The 17,839-nt window shown below is 45.9% G+C and overlaps 2 protein-coding genes and 1 long non-coding RNA gene across 3 annotated transcripts in view; 2 read left to right on the top strand and 1 right to left on the bottom strand.

Moving 5' to 3' along the window:
• Positions 1-1,145: 1,145 nt before the first annotated feature.
• LOC130377461 (uncharacterized) lies at positions 1,146-7,654 on the top strand. Its single transcript, XR_008894167.1, has 3 exons — positions 1,146-1,252; positions 7,227-7,371; positions 7,485-7,654. It is a non-coding gene; the product is annotated as an uncharacterized LOC130377461 (long non-coding RNA).
• Positions 7,655-9,395: 1,741 nt separating this feature from the next.
• ackr4b (atypical chemokine receptor 4b) lies at positions 9,396-15,020 on the top strand. Its single transcript, XM_056584589.1, has 2 exons — positions 9,396-9,602; positions 12,773-15,020. Exon 2 carries the CDS (start codon positions 12,782-12,784, stop codon positions 13,916-13,918), a length of 1,137 nt encoding a protein of 378 aa, XP_056440564.1. The 5' UTR covers positions 9,396-9,602; positions 12,773-12,781; the 3' UTR covers positions 13,919-15,020.
• A 1,511-nt stretch (positions 15,021-16,531) lies between these two features.
• acad11 (acyl-CoA dehydrogenase family, member 11) overlaps positions 16,532-17,839 on the bottom strand; it is a 36,093-nt gene continuing 34,785 nt past the window's right edge. Inside the window, exons 46-47 of the mRNA XM_056584614.1 lie at positions 17,659-17,768; positions 16,532-17,116 (exon numbers count right to left, since the gene is read on the bottom strand). Of these exons, the coding sequence (XP_056440589.1) occupies positions 17,002-17,116; positions 17,659-17,768 (225 nt within the window). The 3' untranslated portion in view covers positions 16,532-17,001. The remainder of the gene's footprint in view (positions 17,117-17,658; positions 17,769-17,839) is intronic.

Here is a 17,839-nt window from a genome sequence, read left to right as displayed (position 1 = left end):
AAATAACCAGATATACTTGAGGACTGTGATAGGTAGAAATGGAATTTAAAAAATGACTTTAAAAGAATCAGCATAGACACCTTTATTTGACAGTTATGAGACAGGAAATCATGGGAGAGAGAGGGGATGCAACATGCAGCAAAGGACCGGGATTCGAACCGCAGTTGGCTGCGTACGTGTATGTAGGCCTATTAAACTTCGCTATGCCATGGCCACCCCACACTAGCTTTGTGTCCCATCTTGGCCACCCCAGTAAAAAGGTCCTGGATACGCCACTGCGGTGGCTTCGAAAATAAATAAATGTGTGTGTGTCAACTCACCTCCATGTAATGATGATCACAGACGATAAAAAAAAACATTGTCTGTGATCATGTGATCAAAAAACATAAATATTCCTAATACACGAGTCTGCTGCGTCTCTCACTCGGTCTTTAACCTCATGCATCAAACACAACTGGCTGTCAGAGCCGGGCCCTGGTCTCCTCAGCTGGTCCCAGTCAGAGGCTGGTCTTCCTCCGCTGGTCTTCCTCCGCTGGTCTTCCTCCGCTGGTCTTCCTCCCCTGGTCTTCCTCCCCTGGTCTTCCTCCCCTGGTCTAACTCCCCTGGTCTTCCTCCGCTGGTCTAACTCCCCTGGTCTTCCTCCCCTGGTCTTCCTCCCCTGGTCTTCCTCCCCTGGTCTTCCTCAGCTGGTCCTGCAGCTCCAGGTGAGCGATGGAGGACAGGTGGACCTCGTCTGTACATATAACTGTCGACATTAAAGATGTTACCCATGGAGGAGCAGAGAGCGGAGCAAGATTCCCTACCCGGACGGACCTTTGCCCCAGGACCCGGTCTAGAGAAGACCACAGGAGACCACGGAAGGACATCCTCACCTGGATACCGGGACAGCGTGTGAGACACGACTACAGCATCCCCAGTGGCTCATGGAGCCCAGACTCTTTATTTGTTATAGTGTGCATTGACGGGTGATTCCCCTTTTTTCAGCTTTTTGGAATTAATAAACGTGCCTTGTTGGCAGTTTGAGCATCAGAGACTCTTGTTCCTTGAGCCGGGTTACCACAATATGTATGTCTGTAATTTTTATTTCCTTTTATTAGCTGCAATATCTCTCGTTCACACTCCAGTCCAGTTGGTGGCGGTAATGCACCTACAAGTTGTTTTCATTCATACGTTGCGTTGGGCCGTGAAGGACGTAGCTTTCAAATCAATTTTGAACTTGAAGTCATCTCTCCTTGTGTGCGCTTCTGATTATGTGAGTAGCCTTTTATGAAACAAGAATGCTTACACTATTACTATTACACTGCTATTGTAGGCTACAAGTACTAATACAACGTTAGTTTATCCATCCAGGAGTACAAAGAAAAATAGAATAGTAAACAGGTAGAGGAATATATGATGATGCATGCAGTATGAACATTACTGACTAGTGTAGGAACTCCCAGTGGGGAGGAACACATTAAGATGGAATCAGTAAATGACTGAACATGAGCAGCAATATAAAAAGATCCTGCAGTTGTTCCTCTCTCCTTCTGTGCGCTTCTTATCATGTGAGTAATCCACTTTTATTAAACAAGAATGCTATTACTATTATTCAAACCTGCCTTGTTTGGTTCGAACCAAACCAAAATAATCGCTGGTGCGGCGGACCTTTGGGCTGGTGTGAATACAAACCATCGAACTCTGGTGCGGACCAAAGAGCCGGTCCGAGACCACCTCTCCGGCTGGGTCTAGAATCGGCTGTTTGGTCCGCACCAGGGGTCGATTCCAAACGAAACCTGGTGCGATTCCCTTGAGATGTGAAAGCGACCGCGCTCGGTCCGACCCAGTTCTAAAAAATAAAATGCCTTTTTGGAAGCAACAGGCTCTCATTTCTGCTTGTTTATTTATATTGTTTGATTAGTGCGGCAAATGAGAAGATCACGTCACGTTATCAGACCCCTTAAAAATGACTGCGGTCAAGCAAGCCGACTCCGTTTTTTGCCGTACCTGTATATACTAGCCATTACGGTAATAGCGTCTCAGAACTAGTTTCAAATAAAAGCATTCGTCGGGTACATACAAAAAGACAGTCAATAAAAGTAAATACTATCAAAGGAAGTGTACGGCCGTTGTGGTATTTAATTTCAAAATAAAAGCCCACCAAACATTCCAATATGAGACATATTACATATGATTTTGGATACGATTTAAAAGAAAATGCCCTGTTATTCCAGGCTCATTGCACTGCAGGGCGATAGTTCAAGACCCCACAGGGTAACCCAAGAAGTTTCAGGACATTCTGATGCGTAGTTTCAAAATAAAAGCCCACCAAATATGAGACATATTAAATATGATTTTGGATTCGATTTAAAAGAAAATTCCCTGTTATTCCAGGCTCATTTCACTTCATGGTCATAGTTCAAGACCCCATGGGGTCAGGCAAAAGGTTTCAGAACATTCTGATGTGGAGTTTCAAAATAAAAGCCAACCAAGGTTTCCAATATGAGACATATTACATATGATTTTGGATTCAATTTAAAAGAAAATGCCCTGTTATTACAGGCTCATTTCATTTCATGGTTATAGGGAACGACCCCATAGGGTCACCCAAGAAGTTTCAGAACATTCTGATGTGGAGTTTCAAAATAAAAGCCAACCAAAGTTTCCAATATGAGACATATTACGTATGATTTTGGATTCAATTTAAAAGAAAATGCCCTGTTATTACAGGCTCATTTCACTTCATGGTTATAGGGCACGACCCCATAGGGTCACCCAAGAAGTTTCAGAACATTCTGATGTGGAGTTTCAAAATAAAAGCCAACCAAGATTTCCAATATGAGACATATTACATATGATTTTGGATTAAATTTAAAAGAAAATGCCCTGTTATTCCAGGCTCATTGCACTGCAGGGCGATAGTTCAAGACCCCACAGGGTAACCCAAGAAGTTTCAGGACATTCTGATGCGTAGTTTCAAAATAAAAGCCCACCAAATATGAGACATATTAAATATGATTTTGGATTCGATTTAAAAGAAAATTCCCTGTTATTCCAGGCTCATTTCACTTCATGGTCATAGTTCAAGACCCCATGGGGTCAGGCAAAAGGTTTCAGAACATTCTGATGTGGAGTTTCAAAATAAAAGCCAACCAAGGTTTCCAATATGAGACATATTACATATGATTTTGGATTCAATTTAAAAGAAAATGCCCTGTTATTACAGGCTCATTTCATTTCATGGTTATAGGGAACGACCCCATAGGGTCACCCAAGAAGTTTCAGAACATTCTGATGTGGAGTTTCAAAATAAAAGCCAACCAAAGTTTCCAATATGAGACATATTACGTATGATTTTGGATTCAATTTAAAAGAAAATGCCCTGTTATTACAGGCTCATTTCACTTCATGGTTATAGGGCACGACCCCATAGGGTCACCCAAGAAGTTTCAGAACATTCTGATGTGGAGTTTCAAAATAAAAGCCAACCAAGATTTCCAATATGAGACATATTACATATGATTTTGGATTAAATTTAAAAGAAAATGCCCTGTTATTCCAGGCTCATTGCACTGCAGGGCGATAGTTCAAGACCCCACAGGGTAACCCAAGAAGTTTCAGGACATTCTGATGCGTAGTTTCAAAATAAAAGCCCACCAAATATGAGACATATTAAATATGATTTTGGATTCGATTTAAAAGAAAATTCCCTGTTATTCCAGGCTCATTTCACTTCATGGTCATAGTTCAAGACCCCATGGGGTCAGGCAAAAGGTTTCAGAACATTCTGATGTGGAGTTTCAAAATAAAAGCCAACCAAGGTTTCCAATATGAGACATATTACATATGATTTTGGATTCAATTTAAAAGAAAATGCCCTGTTATTACAGGCTCATTTCACTTCATGGTTATAGGGCACGACCCCATAGGGTCACCCAAGAAGTTTCAGAACATTCTGATGTGGAGTTTCAAAATAAAAGCCAACCAAGATTTCCAATATGAGACATATTACATATGATTTTGGATTAAATTTAAAAGAAAATGCCCTGTTATTTCAGGCTCATTTCACTTCAGGGTTATAGTTCAAGACCCCATGGGGTCAAGCAAGAAGTTTCAGAACATTCTGATGTGGAGTTTCAAAATAAAAGCCAACCAAAGTTTCCAATATGAGACATATTACATATGATTACATACATCAGAATGTTCTGAATCCTTTTGCGTGACCCCATGGGGTCGTGAACTATAACCCTGAAGTGAAATGAGCCTGGAATGACAGGGAATTTTCTTTTAAATTGAATCCAAAATCATATGTAATATGTCTCATATTGGAGATTTTGGTTGGCTTTTACTTTGAAACTCCACATCAGAATGTTCTGAAACTTATTGTGTGTCCCCATGGGGTCTTGAACTATAACCCTGATGTGAAATGAGCCTGAAATAACAGGGCATTTTCTTTTAAATTGAATCCAAAATCATATGTAATATGTCTCATATTGGAAACCTTGGTTGGCTTTTACTTTGAAACTCCACATCAGAATGTTCTGAAAATCCAAAATCATATGTAATATGTCCAGAGGTGTCAAGTAACTAAGTACAAATACTTCGTTACCTTACTTAAGTAGAAATTTTGGGTATCTATACTTTACTGGAGTAATTATTTTTCTGCCTACTTTTGACTTCTACTTCTTACATTTTCACGCACTTATCTGTACTTTCTACTCCTTACTTTTTAAAAATGGCCTTGTTACTCCTATTTAATTTCGGCTTGTTTTTGTTCCGCCGGCGTTCAAAAAAAAACCTATCCAGATAATTCGCGCCATCGGATAGAGTGAATTTGATTGGTTGGATGAGAATAGAAACATATACCATTTTGACACCCTATTGGTTTATACGCGATACATGGCACCTGCGCATGACCAGAGCCCGTCTACATTCAGTACACATATATGGTTCTTTAATGTATTTGCATTGTACTAATATGCGTTCATTTTCAATGGGTATAAATGTGACTGAAACAGGTGCATCCCAATCTTTTCAACATTAATATTATATTCATTAGATGGCCTTTAGAAAAATGTTTTTTGGGGGTAAGTGGGGCAGTGTGCTATAGAGGTGTGCTGTGTGTGTCACTAATTCACAGATGGGATAAATGCAGAGACCAAATTCCTTGTAGGCCTATGTGTGAGCATACTTGGCAAAAAAAGCTGATTGTAATTCTAAAGGCCCCTGTGGCACGGCCTACGCTTTTGTCCTTAATGGCATTTTTTTCCCCTTGCATTACTTTTACTTTAATACTTTAAGTAGTTTTGAAACCAGTACTTTTATACTTTTACTTAAGTACAAAGCTTGAGTTGATACTTCAACTTCTACAGAAGTATTTTTAAACGCTAGTATCTATACTTCTACTTGAGTAATGAATGTGAATACTTTTGACACCTCTGAATATGTCTCATATTTGGTGGGCTTTTATTTTGAAACTACCTATCAGAATGTCCTGAAGCTTCTTCGGTGACCCTGTGGGGTCTTGAACTATCGCCCTGCAGTGAAATGAGCCTGGAATAACAGGGCATTTTCTTTTAAATCGTATCCAAAATCATATGTAATATGTCTCATATTGGAATGTTTGGTGGGCTTTTATTTTGAAAGTAAATACCACAACGGCCGTACACTTCCTTTGATAGTATTTGCTTTTGTTGACTGTCTTTTTGTATGTACCCGACGAATGCTTTTATTTGAAACTAGTTCTGAGACGCTATTACCGTAAGGGCTAGTATATACAGGTACTGCAAAAAACTGAGTCGGCTGGCTTGACCGCCGATCTTGATGAGTCGGCTGGCTTGACCGCAGTTAAAAATGTGCTGTGGCTAAACATGTAACGAAGAGGAGGCGAAATGTCTTTTGAATATTTGGGCAGACGGTGCCATGCCGTAATTCCAACGCCTCGTTGTTCCGACGTCTCAATGGTCCGAAATATTTTCCATTAGATCGACATGGCACTATGCCGACGGTTCAATGTTCCGAAAACGGAACCCATTGGTCCGAAGGTCCGTTTGTCCGACTTTTCAAGAAGGAGGCGCATTAGGCCGACGGTTCAATATGCCGAATAGGGCAAGGCGCAATTCCACCGTGTGTGATTATGAAACCAAAAATAAAAGAGGATGTAGGCAAAGTTCCAGCAGTGCACTTCACCAAGGCAGACTGTTGCTGTGGGCTTGAACGGTGTTGTGCCCCGCATATTACAACCCCCCCTTTGCGTGAACGCGCATTCGCTTATTGTCAACGACGCCCCATACTTTCATTTAGTTCGAGGCGCTCTTCCTTCTCACAATATTAGTCAAAATTAGTGTTTATATTGTATCACAACATCACAAGTTGAGCAACGTAGCCTATCACAGAAAGCGATGGCATATTTTAGGTTGTAAGTTTTAAGACGAACACATCGCGAAATGTAGTTTATCCAGTAGCCTACAAAGAAAAGCATAAAGTGCGGAGTATGTACACGGGTAGAGGAATATATCATGATGGCTGCAGTATGAACATTATTGATAGTAAAACAGTGGGGAGGAATACATTATTCAGCAGATGACTGAACATGAGCAGCAATTAAATAAATAGGCTATGTATACATATATAAATACATATATTCCTATATATATATATATATAGATATATATATATATATGCAACACAGCATATGAGAGGATCATCAATGTCTAAAACGATCAGTGTTAAAATAAAGCCTTAACCTTGAGAGACAGTATCCGTTTTTTTTGTCTGTTTTTCCGCACCTTAAATAACCAGAGTCAACTATGTTTAGATTAGTCATATACAATAATATCAAAACACTTTACACTTTAGTTGGTATGAAATACAATTTTTAATACAATGAAGTGCATGAAACGTGATTGTGATGCAGCAGCGCCCTCCTGCGGACAGTATCCTCCTGCGTTCAGTATCCGGCCTGACAGGATCCGGCCGCAGGAGGGCGCTGCTGCTGGAAGGGGAGAGCAGGTTTCAGAGGAGCCGATCACACCGAAATACAGTTTAGGTTTTTTGCAGGCAGGCTACTAAAGCTGCAGTAAAACCGACGTAACCAAAAAGCCCCCCCAGATATACGGAAGAACAATTCCCAAATTATCTTCAATATTAATTTCTTTAAAAGTCTGCGTGCATTTGTGTCTGGAGAAGAGTGATGATTAAACCATTATCAGCGGACCCAAATCGCTCTGATGAAAGGTTTCCCTCAGCGGCTGAATGGCTCTCCTCTCCCGCCACGAGAACAGAGTTTCTGAGTCCACCGTCCCGGAGCGACCGGACCCGGAGGAGGACCTGCTCGTCGCTGCACGGCTCCTACAACTATGGAGGAGGAAGAGCATGGGTCGGCCGCCTAATGTAACGTACTGCCTCTCCTCAATGAAAAATGATTTAACTCCGTCCGAAAAACCTGACCATCTGATTAAGCGGTGCATGTCCTCCTGTCACTCATCCCAGTGTTTCCTCCACAGTTTTAGCTGATTCGACCGGAGCGGATCGACGCGTGGACGTCTGCGACTGCGTACACACACACTTCTCCGGTGGCTTCGCCAGAAAAATCAATGTATGTGTCAACTGACCTCCATGTAATGATGATCACAGACAATAAAATAAACCGTTAAAAAAATTAATATTCCCAAGTCTGCTGGGTCTCTCATTCGGGCTTTAACCTCATGCATCAAACACAACTAGTACACAAGGGGGGGGGGGGGGGGGGGGGCTGTCAGAGCCGGGCCCTGGTCTTCCTCAGCTGGTCCCAGTCAGAGGCTGGTCCTCCCCTGGTCTTCCTCCCCTGGTCTTCCTCAGCTGGTCCCAGTCAGAGGCTGGTCCTCCCCTGGTCTTCCTCAGATGGTCTTCCTCCGCTGGCCTTCCTCAGCTGGTCCAAGTCAGAGGCTGGTCTTCCTCCCCTGGTCTTCCTCCCCTGGTCTTCCTCAGCTGGTCCCAGTCAGAGGCTGGTCTTCCTCCGCTGGTCTTCCTCCTCTGGTCTTCCTCCCCTGGTCTTCCTCCCCTGGTCTTCCTCCGCTGGTCTCACTCCCCTGGTCTTCCTCGCCTGGTCTTCCTCCCCTGGTCTTCCTCAGCTGGTCCTGCAGCTCCAGGTGAGCGATGGAGGACAGGTGGACCTCGTCTGTACGTATACCTGTCGACATTAAAGATGTTACCAATAGACCTCACACTCGCTACAGCAAGCTAAACACGGCAGCGGTCCTCGTTCATAAAATAGTACTGCTGAAGTCCCAGGCAACAATATCCACTCCTTCTCAACCAAAAACATCTCAAAGGCTGGTACGCAACACATGGAGGAAGCTGTCCAACACGTCCGAATCCTGCCTCGGTCCCAGTCAGCAATGGCAGCAGGTGGTTTAGCGCGTTGGACCCTGTCCCTCATACGATCCTTGAGTGGGTCAACGGCGGCTCTAACCGGGTGGGTGTGGTCCCGAGCCGGTGTATAGGGCGTTGTAGAAAACGAATGTGAATGTGGCATATCCCTCTCCCCTCCAGATGGCAACACCGTTCAACACAACAAAGCACATTTACACAGGATCATAGGATCACGTATGATGCATCATACACAGTAAAAATGTAAATCTTATACATAATGGGGAACAATGGAAATTGTTCCCCCAGAGTGCAGAGTGCTTCAGTGCATGCTGTATTAACGAGCGTCCACTAGGGGGCAGTGTCTGATTAGAGTAACATTTTGAGTAAAGGACAATATCCCATCATAGCAGTGGTGGCAGATGCTGAGGAGTGAGTGTCTGGAAAACAGATGTTCATCAGGAAAACTGCCCAGAGGGAGAGTGAGTGAGAGAGTGAGAGGGCGAGAGACAGAGAGAGAGAGAGAGCCAAGGCCAGGGCCAGAGAGAGTAGATTGTGGAGTTACATTCGATGTTCATGAACAGTTTGTACTATGTAGTACCATATTAAGACATATTGGTAAGGTGTTAAGCCTGACATGTAGATAGCGTGTATTACAGCACATGTACTGTAGCATGGTGGTTCTACATGTGTATTTATGTTCTTATCTTTCTATTACTCTATATTTTTATGTATTTTTGTCTGTGCTGGCTACGTGTCGTAAGCCGAATTGCCGCTTGGGGACATTAAAGGCTTTTCAATTCAATTCAATTCATGAGTCTCCAGACAGCGTGATGAGACGTTAGCAGAGGCTGCGACCACCTGCTGCACAGATCGGCACGGACATTCAGTACCTTCAGTACACAACTAAAGAAGTACACAACCACAGAACCACACGACTCAACCCACACATCTATAGAACCACACAAGATAAATACCACTGAAACAGAAAAAGACACTAACACTGTATAATCACAGAACTTCAGAACCACAAATCCCACAATCACAGCTTCTGTCCCGCCCCCAATTGTGCTTTACAACAGCCCAACCGTCTCTGTGTCTGTCCTCCTCCCTCTCTTACACACACACAGGCACACACCCAGCCTGAGCGCGTGTGTGCGTCGTGGAGAGGCGTCCCGGGGAATACATGACTCACGTCAGAGTGACTTAACCAGACCGGCGGCCAGCAGACACTCCGATCACAACTCCCATCACAGCGCTGCACCTCACCACAGGTATGCATGCGCACCTTTATCTGGGATCTCTTGTTTTGGTCCGAGGGACCTCGTCTGTGGGTTCTCTACTGAAGGTTCTCTTAGATGGGGCTCCCTAGTGTAGCTTCTATGATGTAGGTCCTGTACTGTGTGTTTTCTGCGGTGTGTTCTATGATGTAGGTTCTATGCCGTGGGTTTTCTGCTTTAGGTTCTATGATGTAGGTTCTATACTGTGTGTTCTCTGCTGTAGGTTCTATGATCTGTGTTCTCTGCTGTAGGTTCTATGATGTAGGTTCTATACTGTGTGTTTTCTGCTGTGTGTTCTATGATGTAGGTTCTATACTGTGTGTTCTATGCTGTAGGTTCTATACTGTCTGTTTTCTGCTGTAGGTTCTATGATGTAGGTTCTATACTGTTTGTTTTCTGCTGTAGGTTCTATGATGTAGGTTCTATACTGTTTGTTATCTGCTGTACGTTCTATGTGCTTTAGTGGTCTAGATGTCTTGTGGTCTAGTGAGTTCTCATGCAGCGAGGAAACAGTCTTCCAGTGTGCAACATTATTACACTTCTACTCAAGGATATAACAAGGTTTACAAAGACATATACAGAGTTAGAAAGTTCTGCATCCCATTCATTTAGCTGATGCATTCAACCATGAAGGTACAACCCAGAAACCGCATGAATCATGAGCGTGCAGAGAATTCATCAAATAAGCAAACAGCTTCAAGTGCTACAGTACTATTCAAAGTTCAGTTTACTCACAGGGATATAAGTGTTTATTCCGGAGGAAAAGGCCAGCTAAACTCTTTCAGCACGCGACCCAAAAGAGAAATCGGGTGTCTACCATGAACCCTAATTTATAATAGTGCATCATGAACTGCAAAAACATCTTAGTTTATCAGTTGATATGTTTCTTACCACTTGATGATAACAGATTTGCACTTTGAACTTGAAATATGAAAACATAGAAGGTAACAGAAGGCAACACACTCAGCCAGCAGCAAACTCAGGCAGCTACACACTCGACACAAAGAAACGGCAGTCACACGAAACAAACAAACGCCATCAAACAAACACATGCTGACTCACTTTTCCACCGTCAAAACACAACCTTTTCAAAGTCTCTTCTTTGCCCAAGAAAAAGTTTTTTGTCCCAATAATGAGAATAGCTTTGTTCGGATGTCTGTACAATTTGTAGCTCTTAAGTTCTCATTACAGAGAACCTCCCCTCATAAAACACATGTTTATAAAGTTCTCCTTTTCCTGTTCCTTGATGTGTGTAATCTAATCTCAATAAAAAAGGGGTCCGTGACCTGTTTTTGCTCCCGACCCACAGTTTGGGGAACACTGCTGGCTGACATATGGATATATGTTGAGTTTTGAATATATATTCAAAACAATTTCAAATAACTAAGTAACTCATCTATAAAGTTATAGGCTATAACCTTAAATCTGCTGAAGTGAAAATCTTCTTCCATCGGTGCTTTGAGCATATTGTTTTCGGGTTGGAAAGGAAACATTTGGGTGATTCTTGTATTTAACGGTTTTATTGTTGGATTTGTAGAGAATGAGAAACTGTTGAGAAGGCAGAGGTGTCCCATGTTGAAAAATATTCAAACCCTTTGAACACTAGGACGACCAAACAGTATTAAGTAGGTATTCAAGTTTTAACTGAACAGTCAAAGTCCTGGTCTAAACGGTTTTATGATAATGATGAAATGATTAAGGTAATAATAATCCCATTTGTATTCAATGACGTAACCAAGGTGAATCATCATGATTCCACCTCACAGCCAGATGTTTTCTGGATTGTAAGGTTACAACCCCTTCACACATGATTTTGCCGTCACAGATTATTAACCAGCATCTACTACAAATGGGGAACATAGGACCCTTTTTGGGAAAAGCGGGGAACCTATGTTCCCCAGTCTCATACAAAGAGGGGAACATAGGACCCGGGGAACATAGACACGCTCCCCTACACATCTAGTTAGCATCCAGTAGCTGGTTAGCAGCCAGCAGTTACCATACAGCAACTAGAACACACTAGCTAGTTAGCATACAGCAGCGAGTATACAGCGGCTAGCATTCATCATCCAGCACACAGCAGCTAGCAACAGTAGCAAGTTAGCCTACAGCCGCTAGCTAGCATATGTCTGACAGTCTGGTGTTCCCAGAAAGGTTGTAGTCAGTGGTCTACCTCTCAGGCGTGCTGATGGAGTAACCATGCAAGGAAAGGAATTCTTCAAACTGCAGCCAACAAATATAGCGTCAACACATCTCCCTACAAACTGCATCAGCTGAAACTGCACTATACCCTTGTCGCAAACACCTTCTCAAGGTCTTCCAGGAGCTCCTCTAGAGGAGGTGGCAAACATCAGTTAGCAAACAGCAACCAGCAAACAGTAGCTAGTAAGCATACAGCAGATAGCATTCATCAACCAGAACACAGCAGCTACCTACAGTAGCTAGTTAGCCTCCAGCCACTAGCCAGCATACGTCTGACAATGAAACTACTAACCAGCTGAAACTGCACTATCCCCCTGTCACAAACACCTCCTCAAGGACTCCCAAGAGCCCCTCTAGAGGCGGTCCTGAACTCTCCCCTCTAGAGGGGGTCGTGACTAGTGTTGGCTCGTTCGTGCGCGAACCGGTTCGAATGAACGAGTCTTTAGGACGAACGAAACGAACCGGTTCGTTTCTCTCGTTCGTCGCGTTCACCATTCGATTCACCGGAAACTCAACTGAACGAACAAACGAGTTTCCGGTAGCACTAACTCCACTGAGTCTGACTGACTCAGCTGAGAACCGTGCAATGGCGTGCATTCCATGATGCGATTCACCGCTACCGGAAACTAGGCTGATTCGCGAACGACTCCTCCCAGTTCAGTCGAGTTCCCGGTGAATCGATTCACTCGACTGAGCTGGGAGGAGTCGTTCGCGAATCGTTTGTTCGTTCAGCCTGGTTTCCGGTAGCGGTAAATCGCATCATGGAATGCACGCCATTGCACGGTTCTCAGCTGAGTCAGTCAGACTCAGTGGAGTTAGTGCTACCGGAAACTCGACTGAACGAACGAACAAACAAACAAACGAACGATTCGCGAACGATCTCCTCTTGGCGAACTGAGTCACGGAAACTAATCATTAAATCCACCACTAGTCGTGACCTCTACTCACCTGCTCCCTCACAGACCACCAGGATGGGGGAGGTTGACTACCAGGTCTTCCCCGACGACCACAACGGCAGCTTCAACGACAGCTACGACTACTACGACTACGAGCAGCACTCGGTGTGCGACAAGGCGTCGGTGCGCTCCTTCGCCGCCGTCTTCCTGCCGCTGGTGTACGGCCTGACGCTGGTGCTGGGCCTGGCGGGGAACTCCCTGGTGGTGCTGGTGTACAGCGGGCGCGGCGGGGGCCACCTGCGCACCCTGACCGACGTCTGCCTCCTCAACCTGGCCGCCGCCGACCTCCTGCTGCTCGTCACGCTGCCCCTCTGGGCGGCCGCCGCCGCCACCCAGGGCTGGCACCTGGGCGCGGCGCTGTGCAAGCTCACCGCCTACCTGTACAGCACCACCTTCAGCTGCAGCATGTTCCTGCTGGCCTGCGTCAGCGCCGACCGCTACCTGGCCGTGGCCCGGCCCGCGGCCGGCCGGTGGTGCGCGGGGGGCTGCCGGGGCCGGGTGCTGGTCAGCGTGGGGGTGTGGGTGTCAGCGTGCGTCCTGGGTCTCCCCGACCTACTGTTCTCCCACGTCAGGCCGGCGTCCCACGGCGGGCTGGCCTGCGTCACGGTCCTGCCCCGCGGCATGACCCGGCGCGCCACGGTGGCGCTGGAGCTGCTGGAGGTGGGGCTGCGCTTCCTGCTGCCGCTCGGCATCATGGGGGTCTGCTACGGCCTGGTGTGGCGCGCGCTGAGCCGCGCGGCCGGACTCAGGCGGGACAGGAAGTGGCGTGCGCTGCGCGTCCTGTTGGCCGTGGTGCTGGTCTTCCTGCTGACCCAGCTGCCCTACAACGTGGTGAAGCTGACCCGTGCGCTGGACTCCGCCTACGCCCTCGTCACGGACTGCGAGGTCAGCAAGTCGCTGGACCGCGCCATGCAGGTGACCGAGAGCCTGGCCCTCAGCCACGCCTGCATCAACCCCCTCCTCTACGCCTTCGTGGGCTCCGCCTTCAGGGCCCGCGTGCTGAGGGCGGCCAAGGATCTGAGCGAGCGGCTGGGGCGTCGCGGGGCCCGCCGCCGGCAGGGGCCAGCGGTGGAGATGTCGCTGCGGGGGCCAGATCAGACGCACTCTCACTCGGGGTCGGATCTGGAGGACACAAGCACCTTCACCATCTAACCATCTGCTCTGTATATATGTACTCTATACATCTTCACCGTCTTAGAAAGTACTAGATCTACTGTACTTCAGGTATGAATCAGGTCCATCCGTATGAATTGGCAGTACAGAAACACCTGGTTCAGTATACACAGCTTCATCTTCTTTGTTGCAATTACCTTCACCATCTTAGAGCCTGCTAGATATGTCTGTAAATCTCACCATCTTGCTAGCTACTCAAGCGGTACAGTACATGAACAACACCGGTCAACTTTGGTGGTAGGTTTCGTTATGTGTTGTAAGCGGACATGTTGGGAAGGTCATTCCGAGTTCCCGGGGACCGGACACGTCGGGAAGGTCATCCTTCGGCGAGGAGAGCGGGCATGTTGGGAGGGTCATTGCACAGCCAGGAGACCGGATATGTTCGGAAAGTCATCCCAGGGCTAAGGAGACCAGACATGTTGGAAAGATCATAGCACAGCAAGACACTGTTCCTCTCTTCCTGCTCTGCCCTATCCCATCCTGTCTGCACCACCAACCTCCTCCCAAGGTGATTAACTCTGAATGGAAGTATTCAGCCATCCCGCATCACAGCCAGGTGGTGGTCGGAGGAAACACCAGCTTCCTCTATACAGGGCCAGGGTTTGTTTTGAGTGGACTCTTCCCAGATGCTCAAAGAAATAACAGAATGCTGATCTGGTATCTGGTGGAGATGATAACAGGAAGGAACGTTGTAGAGACATGTTTCCATCGCAGTCAGGGCCCACGTATACAGTTCCCAGCCTCTACGCCAGAACTACAGCAAACTCATCGTTTCAGCTGTTCCCTGGTGATCCGAGACATGTCAGTGTTTAACTCTCCATCTATTTTACTCATTCTTATTCTGTTAATTCTTCTGAGACGTCCACATTTTAGATGCCGTTTGCATGTGTATTAATATTAAAAAATAAATAATATATCGAATGGTTCTGCTCCTTTTGCTACCATGTCATGAGTCTGTCCGTTCAGCCCCTCTCAGCCTCCTAACGTGCCTGGAAGCAGGACCCCTCTTCTGGGCTCCTTCTCAACGCTCCAAGCTCTGGGTCTGAGGACGTTCTCTCAAGGGGTTAGTGGTCCTACAATGTGGTCTGTGAAGTCCTCTAGAGACTAGAGGACTTCACAGACCACATTAGAGGACCCCTAAACTGAAACCCTCTCTAGAGTCTAGTCTAGACTCTAGAGAGGGTTTCAGGTTAGGGGTCCTGTAATGTGGTCTGAAGTCCTCTAGTCTAGAGGGGCTTTAAGGTTAGGGGTCGTATAACGTGGTCTGTGAAGTCCTCTAGAGGGTTTAAAGTTAGGGGTCCTCTTATTTGGACGCTGAAGTCCTTTGAGGCTGGAGCAGGGCTTACATTTTCAACAAATAAACTTAACTGGAATGTAAGAGTAGATGTCTCCAGTGTTGTTGGCGTCTCCAGAATTGTTGACCTCACTCGGGCGGGAAAACCGCATTCCTTCCGCGAGGAAGCTGTTGGATTTGTTACAGACGGGAAAAAACCACCAGGAAGGCCATTATGTGCATTCCACCCCTCAATCCTCCCCCTCTTCTGGGAACGCCGGGTGGAAAGACTGTCTAATACTGGGAAGAGGACCTAGGGGGACCACACCCATCCATCAATTAAGGCCCAATCCCATTTCCACCCCTTACCCTTACCCCTCCCCCTTGTTTTGAAGGGGGAAGGGGCAGAAATGGGATTGGGCCTTAATCTTCAAGGCTGGAGGGTCCCAGCTAAACAGCTGGAGAACGCTGTGATGGTTGTAGAGTTGGTGGTGGTCAAAATGAACAGAAACAAGCAAAAACTATCGTACACATTATCACATGGAAATGAATGAAGTCTTAATTAGGATGCGTTTGACATGATATGATCATCCTATTCAACATCCCACGCTTCCCTTATTATTTTATGCAGTCAGTGCTTCTGTGTTATGATTACTCGTGTTCATACAACAGACCAGATTCGTGACTGACAAGATGATGAAATAAATGATTGATGTTCCCTGATCGTGCAACGGACCAGCGAAGGAGGAGGAAGGACCTTGAAGAGGATCAGACGGTAAGAAGAATTATTGGCAAAACAATTTTACGTTTCCAAGGAAGGGGAAGCAGCAAAGAGTAACAAAGTTCCTGATGAATAATGCCTAAAGAATGTCCTCAACAGTAAGTGATGTATGGATGAGGTGACAGATGAGTCCCAACATGTACTAACTTATCTACTATCTCATGAACTCTGGAGACAATAAGTCGGAAAAGTATTTTCAGTTAAGGCGTTTCCCTTCCAAGGAACTCAACGACAACAAAAACCCAGTTTTGCTTTGTGTCTAATCTTTCTTTTGTGTGTTTTCCACCAGAGGGCAGTAGGCAGTCTCCAGCCCTTCCTCTCTTTAGTCCTCGCTGTCTCTGAGGGGTGTTTATCGGATCACCTGTCCATTGCTAGCCTGAGCTGTTCCGATTCCGCTTTTGGCAACAGTAGAAAAGAGGTAACGAGATCTTCAAGCCGTAAGCCAGGCTCACACACACCGTAAAGCAACACTAACTGGTTAGACCAGCGACTCAAACTATCACACCACGCACTGAAGGGAGCCGGCAAATTATTTTTGATCTGTAGTCTCTTTTCTTTTTGTAGTTACATTAGAAATATTCCTAATGCACAAGTCTGCTGGTTCACCCACGCAGGCTTTATTCTCACTCCAACAAAACTGTTGCATCATTTTTTAACCCTGCATCAATGCATCCTTTCATATTGAATCATTCCCCTTTTATTTATTAGTCATTTTAAATTTAAATAAAATAAAATATTAGGATTTATATATTAATATATGTACATGTAGTGGCATGTGAATATGTAAATGTTTATATTTCGTGATACATTTTTTCCGATTTTCATCATTATTTATTCTTCTCTTGATTATCCAATTCAAAAAAGCTCATCGTTACACTGATCTGCAAAACAATTCTTATTCTGAAAACCAATGAACACAATTAAAGAAAAAAGCAAAACCAGAACTGTTACACGCGAGGTGCGGCTGTCAGAGCGGGGTCCTGGCCTTCCTCTGGCCCCTGGTCTTCCTCAGAGCCGGGCCCTGGTCTTCCTCAGCTGGTCCTGGAGCTCCAGGTGAGCGATGGAGGACAGGTGGACCTCGTCCGGCCCGTCGGCGATGCGCAGCGTCCTGGCGTACATGTACCTGCCGACGTCACACACGTTACACCGTGTACCATCGCTGACTACGGCGAGTTCAGGTCAACACTGCAGTGTTTCTCTTTGATTAAATGAGACTCAAAAGACTCAGGACTCACTTGTTCAGAGTCCAACTGGACTCTGCATAGCCTCCCCTATTACCATAGCATCGTGTAGCATCTTATCCTAGCTATCTTTGTTGTACACGGGGAAAGGGTTAACCTAGCGGTTGTAAGTGGTACCTGGTTTTACGGACATCCTTAATGTACCGACAGCGATATATTGTTGCTTCTCTTTCGCCTGACAAATGTACTTGTATGTCGCTTTGGATAGAAGCGTCTGCTACATGCCCTGAACGTAATTGTAAATGTTAAATAGTTAGTACTGCTCCAGTCACTGGCACCAACAGCCACTCCTTCTCCTCCAAAAACCAGTCTGAAGGGCTGGTGACACCCGACCCATGGAGGAAGCAGCCCTGTTGTGTTAGGGAGCGCCCAGTGTGACGGTCCGTCTGTCAGATATCTCTACCGCCCCTGGAGGAGGACTCACATCTGGGCGAGGGGGAAGTCAGCAGAGACCCCCGCGGCCCCGTGCACCTGGATGGCGCAGTCCACCACCTGACACACCATCCGGGCAGCCGCCACCTTGATCAGGGAGATCTGAGGGGGAGAGGGAGACAGGGAGGGAGGGAGACAGGGAGGGAGGGAGACAGGGAGGGAGGGAGACGGGG

This window comes from Gadus chalcogrammus, chromosome 23 (genome assembly GCF_026213295.1).
Source record: "Gadus chalcogrammus isolate NIFS_2021 chromosome 23, NIFS_Gcha_1.0, whole genome shotgun sequence".
NCBI lineage: Eukaryota > Metazoa > Chordata > Actinopteri > Gadiformes > Gadidae > Gadus > Gadus chalcogrammus.
The sequence above is the reverse complement of the archived record's forward strand: the minus strand, read 5'-3'. Positions and strand labels throughout refer to the sequence as shown.

Bases quoted from the DNA above. Each gene is read 5' to 3' on its own strand.
- ackr4b (XM_056584589.1), top strand. From the start codon at position 12,782: ATGGGGGAGGTTGACTACCAGGTCTTCCCCGACGACCACAACGGCAGC.